This window comes from Podarcis erhardii (genome assembly GCF_964252035.2).
Source record: "Podarcis erhardii genome assembly, chromosome: 11".
Taxonomy (NCBI): domain Eukaryota; kingdom Metazoa; phylum Chordata; class Lepidosauria; order Squamata; family Lacertidae; genus Podarcis; species Podarcis erhardii.
This window is the reverse complement of record NC_138501.1, coordinates 52,496,793-52,514,516: the sequence shown is the minus strand read 5'-3', so window position 1 is coordinate 52,514,516 and position 17,724 is coordinate 52,496,793. Positions and strand designations below refer to the sequence as shown.

Below are 17,724 nucleotides of genomic sequence, written 5' to 3'. Positions count from 1 at the left end.
AGGTAATCTACCTTGATGATCTTCGAGCAGAAAGCTGCCAGAGTGTGTGAGTTAATTGCGCTGGGGAGAATGCACTCCATTTATTCGGGATGGGGCTTTGGCAAAGATTAGCTTGCAGCTGTTGCATTTTGCATTCCCGATCAGCCAGCCGACGGCTCGGCGCTCACAGGCCCCCGGACTTAGCAATGCAGCCCGTCGTTCTCCTGCCCTTCTTTTGCGTGAACTCCAAATGCACTGGGAAATGGCGGCAACCTGATCTGCTCACAAATAGTATTGTTTCTGAAATATTTATCTAGGTCTTGCACCGCCGAGCCCTCTGTAAAACAAAGGGCAGGAGTGGTGGGGAGGTGAAATTGAAGTCAGAGCCGCTCCGTTATTTTTTTATTTATTTCCGTCGTCGTTGCATGTTGATAAAGCCGGCAACACGCTGAATTCTAATTTCTGCACCAAGCACTGTCAAGGGAATGTTTTTGTTGTGTGAGAGAGGTCTGTGCCATGGCTGACAGGAAAGGCAAAACATCAGCGGTCTGGTTTTCCATGTGGCACTTGAGGTTGGTATCGCTGCATGCGCATCATTGTGCTCTCAGAGAGGGAGCCCTCCTTTCGTTTGCCTCTCCCGAGGCAACATACCGTATATACTCGAGTATAAGCCGACCCGGATATAAGCCGAAGAACCTAATTTTAGCATAAAAATCTGGGAAAACCTATTGACTCGAAGATAAGCCAGTTCACCACATCACAAACCTGGTGGTAGTGGCACCGGCGGAGGAAGAACAAGCAGCCCTTTTGGGCTGCTTCTGGGCTGCTCGTCCCTCCGCCGCTGCCGCTGCCACTCGCAAGAGCAGGCATAGGAGCTGTGGTTGTGAGAGACACAGCGCAGTGCCTCTCCCAACCTCAGCTCCTGTGCCTGCCCTTGCGAGAGGCGGGCAGCGGCGGTGGGACCAGCAGTGAAAAAGGGCTCCCTTCAGGCCGCTCATCCCTCCGCCACTCGCCTCACTCGAGTATAAGCTTAGCAGGGCTTTTTCAGCATTAAAAATGTGCTGAAAAAGTCGGCTTATACTCAAGTATATACGGTAGGAAACTGCCTTTATATGGAGTCATAGCACCGGTCCACCTATTTCAGTATTATGCAGAGAGCTCCTCTCTGGAATTTCAAGGGTGACCCTACCTGGAGACGTTTGGCATTGAACTCGGAGCCTTTGCATGAAAAGCAGATGCTCTATCACAGAAGTACAGGACTTTCCTATCCGCATAGGCTTGCTTAATGCCAACTTTATACCGCCTTCCCGGTTGGAAAGGTGGCCATGTCTTCTGAAATATTCCCAAGCTACAGTACCAAGCCTCTAATAACGAAGCATACCCAGCGGCGCTTAAGGAGCACACCAAGCTAGCCTTTCCGTCACGAGGAGAGCAGGATGCTGCACCGAGAGACCCCAGCCCCTCTCCTGTGATGTCCTGATGTCCCACAAGTCTGGAAGAGGGGGCATTCTTGCTTCATGCACAGGCCTCCCGGGAGAAACTCATGCCACATCTGAAACCTTGTGCGAAAGCAAGTGTCTGCTGCCCTATCTTTCAAATCTGCAGCATGAAGAAATTGTGGAGTTGCATGGTTCGCCCCCCCCACCCCAGCCTTGTACGTAAAGAGGACACCTCTGTCTCTTTCCTGGTTTCTGTGAAACAGAGAGGACCCAGGTGTGTGTGCAAAGAGAGAGGTGCAGGTGAGCATTAGGATGGGATGAGAAGAGCTAAGCAAATCCAAAACTTGGGTTCTGGGACCTTTCAAACACCTATTGTATTTTGAGGCCCTTGGGTTAGAGGGCTCTTAAGGTATGGAGGCCTTTCCAGGTCATGGGCAACACAAATGAATGCCCAGAGCGCTGCAGAGGTTTTCTTTTCCCCCCAGAGTAGCCAATAATGCTCACTGAGCATCAAGAGTCAAGGCAAGTAACTGATTTGAAGAGGAATGAGTATAGTAATTCTTAGGCAGGAGTTTGTTTCCTAAAACATAAGTTGGCCCCTGCATCTTTCAAGTGTTGTCTCACCCTTAAAGGCACCTTCCCATATATGTGATGGGAGTGTCCGTTGTTTTTAAGATTTCTGGGCTTGATTTTTTCCACTGTCATCTTGTACCCAATTTAATGTTAGCCCTGTTGTTGATGGGAAACGGTATCAATCCAAATGCCAAGCGTAAAGAATTGATCTTCTTTCTTATGTGAACAGCGACACAAATACTTGCTTCCCATTAGGAAAAAGCACCTCCTCCCACTACGGAAACTGGGACCCAATATGTGTGGATATAGCACCTACAAGAAATATGATTTTATCTCCATATGGTCTCAATTTATATTGTTTATTAATCTCTCTCCCCCCCGCCCTCCGTTACAGCAGCCACTATGGGGAAACTATTTTAATGCTTTAGTTTGATGTGTACCCTGTGGATAAGAACTAAAATTGTAATATAAAAGATTCTGCAAGTCTGTTTTGATGCCGTGTGGATGTTTGCATGCAAGACTTAACATTTGTCTTGGAAGACAACCCTTTGTGTTTGATAACTGTTTTTAAATTTTTCAATAAAGTTTGTAAAAAAACAACAATAACCTAAGTTGAAAATCGTTCTCAGTGTCACCTCAGAAGCCATTTTGAAAAGGGGTGTCTTGCACCCTTGGGCCTCTGTTGGAAATATCCTTAGCATAGGAGGTTAAAGCAATTAATGGCAGCGTATTGCTCTTACAATAATTATTTTAAAGCAGGCAGAAAGCAGGCACCCATCACATAAGCTGTGGATTTCGCTTTGGCAGAGATTCGTTCTCTGTTGCCGGAAGAGATTCCTTGCAAGCCACACGTCTTCACTCCTGCCGATCGCTCTGTGCTAAACGAGAACAATGCAGCGTTCTTACTATTACCTTCTCCTTGTCTCACCCCCCTTGCCTTTCTTTTTTGTATGGCACACTTGAAATACAGCAATCATCATCATACATCATTCATGAGCAACAATGGCACTTTATCTCCTGCTAAGAAAATAGGCAACTAACCTTTTTACATGGTTATCTGCCTTATTTATCTTGGGGTATTAATATCGGCAATCTCTGTCCCATCTAGGTGCTTTGTAATGATTAATCTTAGACTTTTTTTTTTGTAATGGAGATTTCAGTAAAAGATTGGGCAATAAAAGGAATGAGTCTGAATGCCAGATATCTTTCACTTAAGTTTTAATTCTGCATATTCTTCTAAGTAAATTCTTTCCTAATAACTCTTTCAACAAAAGATTGGCATAACTATCTTGATAGCTTAACAGCAGCCTGTTGCACAGTGTCAGAAATGCACCTGGCGATGAGGGGTAACAAAAATGCTTCCCTTGGAGAGGAGGATAAAGGCAGGCAAGGCTACCTTAGACTTTGAATAGTGCTTGAGAAATAAGTAATAGTTTATTCTTGACTTTCTCCGACACTTGCCAAAAATGTGGAGTTTGGACCGAGTGCCCGGCTACATGCTGTAGCATAGGAGCTGCACTTAATAGGAGCTTCTTGCGATTTTCGACTTCTTGGCAAAGCATCCCGGAGAGAGCCAGAGCTCCTTGGTGGGACAAACACGCTGTGCACAGAGTGCACCGTGTTCAATCTCAATTCAATTCAAGCATCTTCAATTCACAGCAAGTGAACATAAAGGCCTCTGCTTGGAATCCTGGAGTACCAGTCAGAGCAGACAGAGCGGGACTAGGTAAAGGTAAAGGGGCCCTTACCATTAGGTCCAGTCGTGGCCGACTCTGGGGTTGCGGCACTCATCTCGCTTTATTGGCCGAGGGAGCCGGCGTACAGCTTCCGGGTCATGAGGCCAGCATGACTAAGCCACTTCTGGCGAACCAGAGCAGCGCACGGAAACGCCGTTTACCTTCCTGCCAGAGCGGTACCTATTTATCTACTTGCACTTTGACATGCTTTCGAACTGCTAGGTTGGCAGGAGCAGGGACCAAGCAACGGGAGCTCACCGCGTCGCAGGGATTCGAACCACTGACCTTCTGATCAGCAAGTCCTAGGCTCTGTGGTTTAACCCACAGCACCACCCGCGTCCCTAGTGCGGGACTAGATATATATATAAAAAGGTAAAGGACCCCTGAACGGTCAAGTCCAGTCAAAGGTGACTATGGGGTAGCGGCGCTCATCTCGTTTTCAGGCCAAGGGAGCCAGAGTTTGTCCACAGACAGCTTTCCAGGACTAAACCACTTCTGGCGCAACGGAAACCAGAGCGCATGGAAACGCCGTTTACCTTCCCATTGCTGCAGTACCTGTTTATCTACTTGCACTGGCCTGCTTTCAAACTGCTAGGGTGGCAGGAGCTGGGACAGAGCAACGGGAGCTCACCCCGTCATAGGGATTCGAACCATCAACCTTCTGATTGGCAAGCCCAAGAGGCTCAGTGTTTTAGACCACAGCACCCAATGCTGAGCCAAACCACGCCTTTAGCATAAAGAGAAAACAGTGTTCCTCCTCCTCTGGTCTCCCTGCTGCTGTGAACCAAGCCATGGTTTGACTTAGCAATGAGTTTGAACCCAGACTCATGGTTTGTCTCACCCCAGGCAAACCCTGAGTAGTAAGCCATAAAACAAGCCTAGGCTACAGATGGAGACTGAAATGGGCCCATATTCAAAACCACCTTCATCCATAAAGACCCTGGTGATCTATCTCCCACGGTTATTGGGGGTGGCGGAGATAGAAACCTATGCCCTGAGCTCATTGGACAAAGGAAATGCTACAAATCTGAAAAAGGGGCCTTAAACTGCTCAGGCCACCTTAAGGTTTTCCTGTCCATACTCTCCATCAAAACATTCTTGCTGTCTTTGTAGACCTTAGATTCTGTGCTTAAACACACTTAAAGGTTGGGAAATTTCTTAAACAAATCCAGTCTGAAACAGTTTTGGTCCAATATTGTTCCTGAAATAAATGCTCAGATTTAAAGAGCGCTTTGAGCATCTATTGCAAGCCTTGGGGATGGCTCATCCAATGCCGTTGTTTAACTTCAGTGAACTATGGTGCAAGAGTGCTCTGTGGTACATATTTGGGATTTTTAGTGCCCGTTAACATACATGAACTATGGGCCCAGTCGGGTCGCCTCCGCTCCCCACATTTTGGATTGGGTCAACAAATGCAAATTAACGTGTCTTTCTAGCTCCGGAGTTTTATCAGTCTCTCATCACCAGCCCAACTTAATTGGAAAAAGAAATCACTTATGTGGTAGGATTTAAACGTGTTTTGTAGTTGAATGACAGCTTTTGATGTAGAACTGTATTTTACAGGAAGTGGTCTAGTTCTTTATCAGTGTTTCTGTAAGGATATTTCAAAAACTCTCATCAAATTTCCAACAGTAAGTAATATCCCATTCAGCGCAAGGTGAAATGTTTTACATCAAATCCCCTGCTGTGTAATGGCCAATCAGACAGTATTTATAGTGGCTGAATGGATTTCTTGGCTCTGTATTCAAAATTAAACATTTTCAGACATTAACATTTAATGTTTTTTTGCCACACTTCAAGTTGATTTTATGTAACCCTAGATACTCGCAACTCCTTGATAGGCTGAAGTACCTTGTTTATGCCCCAAATCCTGCAGGCAGTGGTTTTCATATTTATTGTACCTGTGTAGACGGAATTAAATTGCAGATTTGATAGCATATTCCTCTCTTCCACTTGAAACCCATTTTCTGTTGAGTTGCGTTAGGTGTCGATCATCAAACTGCTGCAAGTTTACTGGTGCTGGTACAAGTTTTCAACGCTGTGAGCCAGCGATGAGAACTAGAATAGAAACAATTAAACATATTTTAAATGGAATTTTTAAAAATTAAAGTGGGTTGGTTTTTGTTTTTGCCTTGTAGATGTCCAACCATAGAAGCCTTTGTCAACCCCTGTCATCTTCGGAACTGGATGGATCCTACCTTAGCATTGCTCGGTCACAGGCCTTATACAAGAACAACAGAATGGCACGTGGAAGTCCTGCCCACATGCCTGTGTCTCAGTCTTGCAGGAACAGTCATACTCATCGAGCTGCAGCCCAGGGTCATCGGCAAGAAGAGCGGAACGAGTTCATGATGGGCAATGGGTTGCATGGTAAGTGCAACAACGTGGTCTCGCCAACGAGGCAAAAGTTGCCTCCCCACAAGAAAGCAACTCCTGCCGCGGAGCAGAGGAGAAACAGCTGTCCCCTTCAGACTTGCTCTTTCCACAAGAAACCGGGCAGCTCGGATCAGGGTTCTTTCCAAGAGGGCTGCCACGTTCCAAAAATGCACCCCGGACCACATTGTGAATTCTTTGCGTGTTGCTCGTGCCCGTCGCATACTCCTGGACTGAACGGCAGCACGGACTTGAGACCAAAAGAAATGGAGCATGGTAAGAGGTTGTCGGAAGAAAGGAGGAAGCAGCTGCTGCTTCAGAAGATGGAGCTGGAAATCGAGAAAGAACGCCTTCAGAATCTGTTAGCCAAGCAGGAGGCAAAACTGCTGCTTCAGCAACAGCAGCTCCACCAATCCAGGCTTGACTACAATCGGTAAGTTTGGGGAGGAGTATCAGAAATGGGGCTTCTGCTTGAGTTCTGTCGGGGTTTACGGAAGGTGGGTAGGTCTGTTGACATCTTTCTTAGGCTGATATCTGGTGCTGGGTTAGATGAGCATTTCTTAAACTCCTCTTCAGGCCACAGAAGAACTCATAAAACACAACAAGCTTTCTAATTTACCAAAAGACATTAGATGTGTGAGCTGCCTTAAACATCTGCGGTGTCATGGGAACAATTTGGTTAAAGCTACATTGCAAATGGCTCAGATACTGTGGTAGTTTAGCATTTGCAATGATGGCATTGAGGAATACAATGCATTGCGAGCCTCTTCGAGATTCTGAGCTCCATCAGGCTCGTTCTGCGTGGGGGATTAATGCTGCTGATCTAAAAAGAGGATGTCGCTGTACTTCAGCGAACTCCCACTCTCTGGTGCCCATAAGCAAACATCCTATGCCCAACTGCAAGGTCTCAGAGAGTTGCTTCAGCCATTTAAGGCAGACTTTAGCAGTTGTTTCCTTCTGTTTGCCCCATCACTACTATTAAGCATGAAAAAGATTGAAGGCAGTTCAAAGCTAGTTGAAACATGGAAGCTGGGAGTTGTACTGGGGAAGCATAGAAGCGATCCGGGTGTGCAAGTAGATATCAATTGGGAAAGGTGGGTGGGTGACTTTTAGGTGCCCTGTAGAGAGCAGGGGTAGACAACTGACTTGTGGATTGAACTTCACACCATGTACCCAGCTGGCTCTGACCTGACATGATTTCTAATCTCTGCCTGAGTTATTCGGAGAGGTTCCACGTTTTATGTAGTAGTTACATTTGCTGTGGGTATGCTGATGTTATACTGGTTTTCCCCACAGCAAATTCTTAAGATGTGAATGACAGGCATGCATGCCTAAACACCTGCGTACCCTCACCTGAGAGCCCTGATTTGTGTTGTGGTTTCCCAGTGCATGTATATGGATGTTGAAGGACGCACATCTGTCATTCACACTTTAAGCATTTGCGGCAGAAAACACCAGCACGCCCACAGCAAACACAATTGCCACTTACAGCACAGAGCTACTCTTGAGTTGGGTACTTGAGTGTGAGGCAGAAAGGGGAAGGAATCTCAGAGGTGCTAGAAGATTATTTATTGCCCAATGTGTTTCGAGTATTATAGCATTTCCTCAAGGGAGGTTTTGATTTCAAAGAGGTACCAAAACCGTCTTCCATACCATCTCATCACAAAATAACCTGCATTCGATGGCTTCCTTCCTTTTCTTTACTTTTTGTGTGAGATAAGCTTGTAATTCATGTGTTTTGGAAGCTTGGTTGTACTGAGGCCTCTGAGACTTCAAGACATGGAACCATCGTATTTTTCAAGCTTATCTCCATAACAGTCTAGCATAGAATTTTGTTTTGGAGGATGGAGAGGTACAATGGCAATAAATCTCAAAAACCAAGGAGAAATAGTGTTGTGAACTTCATAGTGTGTCCCCTTACTTTAAACACAAACTTGAGATCTTTAAGACAAATTATGTTCGCAGAGGTCCACCACTTTTGACTTCCTTTACAAGCCAGACATTGTAATTGTCACCATCTCCTTGCCTCCTGCAAGTCCTGTGTGTGTGTGTGTGTGTGTGTGTGGACTTGTAGCCATTTATCTTCTACTGTCCCAATCCACTGAGGAGGCCCTTTTGGTTGTTGCAAAAAAATAAATCTGGGCTACAGCGATGTGTAATAGGGCCTTCTTGGTGGTGGCCCTCTGACCGTAGAATGATCTTCCCCTTGATGTTAGGCAGGTGTTGAGAATGGTTCCTTTTCAATACCAGGTGAAAATAAGCCATAAATAAGCAGGCCTATGAATATTCAGCAGTAACTTTATATTGAGATTGACAGATAGTGGGGGATGTCGTATAAAAAATGGATTGTGGGTCTTAGAGGTTTTAATTATTCTTTTGGTCACTTTTAGTAGTTTTGTGGCCTGCCCCGTGCTCATTTCATGAGGAAGGGCAGGATACAAAATTTGCAAATAAGATAAATTGTGCAGGCTTTGCTGATTCTCACCATTTGTCCCACCTTCAGAAGCCTTGTGGGAAGCGAAACAATACTCAGCCTCTCGTTCTCTAGACACAGGCCAAGAAAAGTCTTTCTCAACTCATCTTAGTTTCTTTAATGTGAGGTGCTGGGACCTCACATTATATCAAGGATTGTCACATAGAGGATGTTTTCTCCTGCTCTGGAGGGTAGGACTCAAACCGATGGCTTCAAATTACAAGATTCTAACTAAACACTTGGAGGAACTGGCAGTAAGAGCTGTTTGGCAGTGGTATGGTCTTCCTTGGGAGTTTGTGGACTCTCCTTCCTTGGAGATTTTGAAGCAGAGGTTGGATGGCCATCTGTCATGGATGCTTTAATTGAGATTCCTTCATTGCAGGGGGTTAGACTAGATGACCCTCGGGCTCCCTTCCAACTCTACATTTCTTTGATTCTATGACCTTCTGCAATCAAAACATATTCATTACTGCTGAGCTGAGGAGTCTCCCATGCCATTTAATATGACATGACCCGTCCTTTGATTTCTCCATCTGCAGAGTTATCTGTTGAATTCCTTCAAAGAGTTTGTTCTAGTCTCAGGTTGGAGTAAAAGGTGACTTGGCCAAGCCTGACCAGTTATTTTTCATAGCTAAGCAGGGATCTGACTGTGGGTTTGCCATACACACACACACACACACACACACACACACACACACACACAAACCTACATCTCCAGCTACTTCAGTGGCTCTTTTCACGACTCCCTCTGCAGTAGCTGTCTATGTTTTCATGACTGGGCATCATGCAAAAAATGGAGCATCTCTTTCCCCACACCCCTAAACCCATTTGGAACTGAAATCAGACCACTCTTGAGTTTAAGCCTATTTAGGGATCTCTTCCACAGAGTAGTGTACTTGCTAGATGAACTTGTTGTTGTCATTTAGTCGTGTCCGACTCTTTGTGACCCCCTGGACCAGAGCACGCCAGGCACTCCTGTCTTCCGCTGCCTCCCGCAGTTTGGTCAAACTCATTCTGGTAGCTTCGAGAACACTGTCCCACCATCTCGTCCTCCGTCATCCCCTTCTCCTTGTGCCCTCCATCTTTCCCAACATCAGGGTCTTTTCCAAGGAGTCTTCTCTTCTCATGAGGTGGCCAAAGTCTTGGAGCCTCAGCTTCAGGATCTGTCCTTCCAGTGAGCACTCAGGGCTGATTTCCTTCAGAATGGAGAGGTTTGATCTTCTTGCAGTCCATGGGACTCTCAAGAGTCTCCTGCAGCTAGATGAACTAGGCAGGGCCAAAGGACACAGCCCTGCTCTTTTCCTCCATGCAAGTATAACCATGTAGAGGAGACTGCCTGAAAGGGCACTTTGCCCTCTTCCCTTTCCCAAAATTAACTTGGGAGGGGGGAGCAGCAGAGGAGAGGAGACTCCAGACACCAATAAATACATAAAAGCTCAGAATGAGGTCCCATTCAGTGTCAATGGCCAGCAAGGACAGAGTAGCTCCCAAGGTTCCCTCCCTGATCTCTTCTTTTGTCTGTAAGATGCTGTTCAAAAGCAAGCTGTGTTGCTTTGGCTGTTAAAATGCCTGTTTGATCAGAGGCAATCAGAGCTGTGTACTTTAGAAGACTACTGGGGTCACAAACAAAGGTGAAGAACTAAGTAGGAGCAGATGGATTTTTAATGATCAAATATCTTTAATCCATGCATATGTTCCTGCTAATGGAGGAAGAAAAGGAAGGCCTGAAGTCTGTGCGAGGCAATGTTGTTGTTTTGAAAGTCGTTCTTGGAGTGCTCTGTGGGGCATCCACTGCCCAACGACGGGACTCTTAAATGCCTCTGCAATTACGCTTTTCTTATTGTGTATCCTCACATCTGCTGCATCCAGCTTCTGCTGAGAAGATTGCACGTTCTGTAAAGTGCTGGTTGGCAGAAAAGCTGCAAAAGGAAGACCAGAGGCATCCTTTACTGTCTCCGCTCTGCTCCTTCCCATGTATTGATTAATTTAAGTTCATGGAGGATAGATGGGTCTCTCAACAGTATTAGCCATGATAGCTAAATACAACCTCCATCTTTGGAGGCATGAAAACTTTTTTCTTTTTCTTTTAAGGTTTTGCTAGGCAGTCACGACTTTCAGCCCCACTAAAGTGCACCAATACAACCTAAATGCCTGCAGAGACTAGCTGAGAAACGCAACATTTTTCTTTTCCTTTTGGCAAAACCCAGCTCTCCAGCTTGTCTCGATGCTCTCTGTTTGTGTGTGTGCTAGCTAGCTAGTTGTAAACAGAGGCTTGTATCCAGAGTAGTGCTGCCACTTGCACAACGAAACTGTCCCCCCTCTCCTCCCCCTAAATCTGTTGTGGGTTTCCAGAGCAGATTTGGGAAGGTGTGGGGCAAGGAGCTGGGGAAAGTTCCATTGCACAAGCATAAACCCTAAAGAAACGAGAGCACAGCTGCCATCCCCCATGATAGCAGTAATGGCAGTGGCGTAGCGTGGGGGGTGCAGGGGGTGCCAGCCACACCGGGCGCAACATGGGGGGGGGGCGCTCACAGCTTTCTGCCCCTACCTGGCTCACTCACTCTCTCTCACAGTGCTGGCTGTGCGTATCTGATCCGAGCTGCCGGGTCGCCGCCCACTGTGGAGGGGGAGGGTGCCAGGCGTGCGTTGCGGTGCGGAGCAGAGAGAGAGCGAGGGAGGGACTATCTGGGGGAGGGACAGTGCAGCGGCCGCCCAGCGCAGCGCTGAGCGTGGGAGAGAACCACATCCGACCAGCCCAGGCAGCAGCAAGAAGAAGCTGGCAGCGGCGGCAGGTTAGGGGTTAGGGTGCAAATTACTTGCCTTGCCCCAGGTTAGGGGGCGCAAATTACTTGCCTGGCCCTGGGTTAGGGGGTGCAAATTACTTGCCTTACCCCGGGTGCTGACAACCCACGCTATGCCGCTGAGTAATGGTGTCGGAAGAAGAGCCTTGTAGCTGAATTGGACTAAAAATCCACATAGTTCAGCACCCTGTTTTCCACACTGGCCAGCCAGGTGCCTCTGAGATGCCCACAACACACAAGACATGAAGTCAATAGTTCTCCTTCCTTTTTTAAAAAACAAACAAACCCAGAGATGCATTTTAAATAAAAGAACACTTTCTACTCATGTAAAAACACGCTGATTCCCAGACCATCTGCGGGCCGGATTTAGAACCTTAGTTTGCCCACCCATGTTCTAGTTAATAATGGCAAGTTCAACACGTTCTTACCTAAATCATCTTACCCTCTTTAAAGCCATCTAACCTATTTGTGACCTCAGTTGCACGTTCCATAAATTGCTATTTCTATTAAAAAATGGTATTTTCTTTTCTGGGTTAAATTTATCAAAAGGTGGAGGGATGGAAACAAAACCATTCTTCTGTCTGGAATGTTGCGGTATGAATGGAGCAGACATTCTTTGCAAGTTTGCCCAACTGGCAATACATTTGCGGAACTCGCTGATCGCAAATTCAGAATTCAAAAGCCCGCTTCCGATGCCCTCATCCAGTGACTCCTTGAGCAGTTGAGAGATCTGGTGGGCAAGCACACAGCACTGCTTTTGACCTCAGTACCTGGCACCACTGTTTTGTGACTGCATCAAGGAGTATTCGTGGAACTGCCCCCTCCATAGAAAATAATGCAGGATTCTAATAAATCTAGGGGGTTTTTTGGCTTGGAGGCCGATGGCTCATGCCTAGGCGTGTCTATTCAAACATAAGTCCTGTTGACGTCAAGGGCACTTACTTCCAGTTAAGTGTGGGTAGGATTGCAGTTTAAGTGTTTAATTTACTTGTTGTGTAAAGGGGGAAAGGAAGAGAAGGGGCGAAGGTTTGGCTGCTCAGCACCGTGCATGTTTACCGTGATATGTGGCTCTTCTCTCCCCACCCCAGGTTTAAAGGCCAGCCTCCTAATTCGGAAGAACTGCTCATTGATGAAGTGCTGATGAGACCAGGCGGCTTGGCCCCAGTGATGAATGGCACTTGTGGGGGCCTCAGGTAATACCTTGGTCTTGTGCTCCTCTGTTAAGCACTTTCATGTGTCAGTATATTTTATGATTTGTCTAAAGGGCTTTACAGAATGCTAAAAAACATATTTTCTTTCACCTCTTCCTCCCTTCTCTCGGATTAAATGCTTCAAGCCAAAAAGAATGGAAGTAACATCATGGGATGACAATATAGTCAATAAAGACTGTGGGGTGGCGGGTGCAGAGACCTGGACCTGGGCTTCTGTCCTTGAAAGTAGACCTTGGGAGCCTGCATTAAAGGCAGTCACTTAGGGGCTCTCAGATGAAGCTCAGAGGCGAAGCAGGATCAGGCCAGGGCATCAAAGAAGCCAGGAAACCAACCAAGGCAAGGTTTGAAACAGACATTCATTGGAGACGGCAAGCTTAAGAGAGAGGTTTGAAAGTGGTTCACATGGCACAAAGCCAGGAGGGAGAGGGGGCCCCAAAACAGGCAGCAAACAGAGTGACACTGGAGTTGAAATTCAGCAGAGGTGCTCTGAAAAAGTGTCCCCTAGCAACCTTTCTAGTTTGACCCAGGTCTGTAGTTCTTCAAGTGCGGAAGCAGAGTTCTGTACAGAAGTACTAATAATCATGGGGGGGGGGGACAGAGGGCGCCTCCTTGAGCCCTACCCTAGGATGGGCAGAGTTGCACAGGGTCTGCCTATCTCTCCGTTAATTAATGCAAATGCGGAACTCCTTATAACAAGTGCCTGCACTGGGAGAGACAGGAGCAATCACTGGGCAGCACTCACTGTGTTTTTCTCATTGGGTGTCATGTGCTTTCATAGCCAAGGTTTTCAATGTTCTCTTTCTGTGTTTGAACACTATGCTTCTCCAGTTCTGGGGCTCTGATTGTAGCCAGCATTGATCTCTGAATCATCCCTCGAGGGCTACCTCGACATTTGCTGCAGCAACAAATGCAGGGAAAAGTTCCCTTCCAAGTTTGGGCTTCGAGACTGGGCTGAGGGACGACCCCCCGCAAAGGTCTCGATTCTCCGGGCAGGTGGAGGGCTGGATTGAACGCAATTCGGTTTGCTTCTGAGTAAACATGCATCAGCGTGTACTGCCCACACCATCATTTTGCCTTCGAAACAAAGCCAGTTGTACTGAACTTGGCTTTTTAGTGCTGTGTTCAGACCTGCATGTCTGACTTTGCTTCCTTGTCTTGAAGGTAGTGCCTTCAGTTTCCATTGGTGACCCTTGTCTGACCAATGATCAAAACTGCTTAGAAACTCAGTTCCACAATTGGATGTGTTAGCTTTCCTGTTCCTTACGGATAGGGATTTCCTCCTTTCTCATGCAGGAAATCTTCCCTGTGCAGATAGATAATGTGTCGCTTCATCATAGAGGTGACCATAAACGGACTTATCTGTGTTTGATTTTGTCCAAAACACAGTACAGTAACCTCAACGTACATGGAGGCTGCATTCTGGGGATAGCGCATAAAACCAAAATCGCATATACCGTATTTTTCGCTGCGTAAGACACACTTTATTCCTGCTAAAAAGTAAGGGGAAATGTGAGTGCGTCTTATGGAGCGAATAGTGCTTCGCAGGAGAGACGCTGTGCAGAAAGGGAGACGCGAAGCCCCTCTCCTGCAAAGCAGGAGGAGGAACGGAGCCCCTTTTGTTCCTCCTCCCGCTTCGCTGAAGGGGTGCTGCATGGAGACAGTGGCCAGACAGTGGCCAGCTTGATGCCTGTGGGAAGCCCGCAAGCAGTACATGAGCATCATAGCACCTCTAAAAACTAGGTGCGTCTTATGGTCGGTGCGTCTTATAGAGTGGTTAGAATACTCCAGATGCCCATCTCCTTTCCACCCTTTTTATATATTTATTTTTAAATTGTCGCATGCAGTTAAATGCACATAATCTGCAAGTTACCTGTATGTAATACTTAGAAAACACAAGTATCAAATGTTCCCACTCTTCTAGCGAATCTACTTTCAGCATCTGCAGGTCTTTTGTTAGTGGCAACAGCCCTCCTATATCGAGAAGGGAGAGATAACATAGGTTGTGAGAGAAACAAGACTTAGGGATTCTGTGTGATTGTCTGTCCATCTTTATGTCTCACTTTTCTGATGGAGACATGCAGTAATCTTATAGCATTAGTGTGCAATTGCGCATTCCCGAGTCTCTGTGCCAGCCGGTCGTGAAGTTTGGCAGCAAGACATCGGAAAGTTTGCTTCCTGTATTCATTCATCAGTTCTGCAAAGGTTACCAGATGAATGCGCCCTAAATAATTTAATCTAATGTAAAGCCAGAGGAGGCTAAGACGACAAGTCCATTTGTCTCCTTTATGCATTTGAATATGGAAGTGATGTTTGCTTCAGTCTCTGAAAAGGGTGCATGTGATTATAGGGGCTGGAGAATGATGCTGTGCAGCTGGACTGTGTCATTGAAATGCCAAAGACTTTTCTTTCTTTTTTTGCTATTTGAAAAACAAAACACAGAAATAATCAAGAAAAGAAGTTATCTCTACCTTCTGGTTGACATGAACTCCTGGGGTAAAAACTTGAATGTTAATTCTCAGCTAAGCAAGGCTCCACTTAAAAGGAGGAATTTTTTTGTTTGTGCTGTTCTTTGTTTTGCTTTTTTTAAAAAAAAAAAAGGGTTAAAAGTATTCAAAATATTAAACTTGCTCAAGCGAGACATTAGAGTTTCGAAAGAAAATAAATGATACAATCAACACCCGAAAAACATATTTTTTTTTTATAATTAACTGCTCATTTTGACTTAATTATCTACAATTACCAAATCTAATTGCAATTTATTTTCTATTATCTGTGGGGAAAATAGCAGGCAAGGGGACGTGCCTGCCGGGCGATGTGCACAAGGGCAAGAGGAAAGGTCCCAAGAACATGCAGGCCTCTCACTGGGGACCCCTGAGGCAGGCAGGTGCGGAGGGTGGTGGGGCTCAGCATTTGGAAGCTAAAATGGCCTTTGTGTGGCGAGAGGCATCTCATTGCCTCTTGGAGAGCATCTTTTTAAAGCTTAATAATAATAATAATAATAATAATAATAATAATAATAATAATAATATTTATACCCCGCCCATCTGGCTAGGCTTCCCCAGCCACTCTGGGTGGCTTCCAACAGAATATTAAAATACAGTCATGCATCAAACATTAAAAGCTTCCCTAAACAGGGCTGCCTTCAGATGTCTTCTAAAAGTCTGGTAGTTGTTCTTCTCTTTGACATCTGGTGGGAGGGCATTCCACAGGGAGGGCGCCACTACCGAAAAGGCCCTCTGCCTGGTTCCCTGTAACTTGGCTTCTCACAGTGAGGGAACTGCCAGAAGGCCCTTGGCGCTGGACCTCAGTGTCTGGGCAGAACGATGGGGGTGGAGACGCTCCTTCAGGTATACTGGGCCGAGGCTGTTTAGGGCTTTAAAGGTCAGCACCAACATTTTGAATTGTGCTAGGAAACGTACAGGGAGCCAATGTAGGTCTTTCAAGACCAGTGTCATGTGGTCTTGGCGGCCACTCTCAGTCACCAGTCTAGCCGCCGCATTCAGGATTAATTGCAGTTTCCGGGTCACCTTCAAAGGTAGCCCCACATAGAGTGCATTGCAGTAGTCCAAGCGGGAGATAACTAGAGCATGCACCACTCTGGCGAGACAGTCTGCGGTCAGATCGGGTCTCAGCCTGTGTACCAGATGGAGCTGGTAAACAGCTGCCCTGGACACAGAATTGACCTGCGCCTCCATGGACAGCTGTGAGTCCAAAATGACTCCCAGGCTGTGCACCTGGTCTTTCAGGGGCACAGTTACCCCATTCTGGACCAGGGAGTCCTCCACACCCACCCGCCTCCTGTCCCTGCAAAACAGTACTTCTGTCTTGTCAGGATTCAACCTCAAGCTACCCAGAGGAAGACTTCTGCGGGCAAGTCCGATTTCAGTTTCACTTCAAGCAGTTTGTTTGCAAAAGCTGAGACCTGCCCCACCCATTTGATCTTCTTCATTTACTTTTGCCATGGGATCATTTTGTTCTTTCTCCAGTTAACAGAGGCTTTAATCAATGTTGCCCATTCCATCTGTGTCTGAGTATCTGACAGGGAGATTGGGGCAGATAATGATTTGGAAGGCTGCTTCTTTCCTTGATGCAACCAGGTTAGCAATCCTTAGAGCAAAGCCTTTCCTAACCTGCTGCCTTCCAGACATTTTGGACTACAAAACCCATCTGCCACAGCCAGTATGGCCATTTGGGGGGCACAAAGTTGAGGAAAGCTGCCTTACAGCATAAGTGGGGAACCCCACATCCAGGGGCCAAATGTGTCCCTCAAACGTCTTCCCAGGTCACCCATACTTTTCACCCTCCTTAAGTATTTTTACCTGACTGGCACGTGTCCTTGAACCTCCTTTGATATCTCTTCCTTGCTGGGATGGAGAACAGTAAGGTAGGGTGGGTGGTGTATATATACACTAGCCTACTGTGCAAAGGTAAAATCTACACTCATGGCCTCCCACTTATGAAGATGCTCCTCCCACCACTGGCATGTGGTTCCTGGAAGGTTGCCTAGTAGGAAGTGCAGGCCTTGGGCTGAAAAAGGTCTTCCACCCCAGCTTTTGAGGAATAGTTCTTCTGCATTTCTCAGAGTTTGAAGAAATGCCTCATTCAGAGGCATCGATCCATTTAGCTCAGTTCTGTGATGTCTTGACTGGCAGCAGCTCAGAGTCTCGGGGCAGAGATCTTTCTCCTCCTCTGCTGCCAAAGGAGGGCATGAAAAGCATCTTTTACCACTAAAGTACTGTCTCTCCGAACTTCTTAGCTCAGGGTCCATCTGTTGACTTTGAAGACCTATGCCAGAAATGTATTTCCTGGCCATTAGCCCTTTTAATGATATATAATGAGATGAAAAGGATGTTGAAATACACATTCTTTAAAAAAGCAGAAGCATTTTTACTTGGTATTATAGGCCAAGACATTAATAGACAAGATGTCAAACTGTTCTTATATGCAACAACAGCAGCAAGAGTATTGTTAGCCCAGAGATGGAAGCAAGAAGAAATTCCGACCTAAAGAAGAATGGCAGACGAAATTAATGGATATAAAGATCAGGAGCAGCCTTGCTAGATCAGGTCACAGATCAGAGTTTAGTCCTGTGTTCCACTACGGCCATCATAGTGCCTAACACCCCACCAACATCCACAT

At 46.3% G+C, this 17,724-nt stretch overlaps 1 protein-coding gene across 6 annotated transcripts in view; it reads left to right on the top strand.

Annotated features, from left to right (window-relative positions):
• KIAA1328 overlaps window positions 1-17,724 on the top strand; it is a 213,248-nt gene that overhangs the window by 140,504 nt on the left and 55,020 nt on the right. For all 6 annotated transcript variants that reach the window (XM_081881502.1, XM_081881499.1, XM_081881500.1 and 3 more), the window contains 2 exons: window positions 5,866-6,533; window positions 12,463-12,567. In XM_081881502.1, coding sequence (XP_081737628.1) covers window positions 5,866-6,533; window positions 12,463-12,567 — 773 coding nt within the window. The remainder of the gene's footprint in view (window positions 1-5,865; window positions 6,534-12,462; window positions 12,568-17,724) is intronic.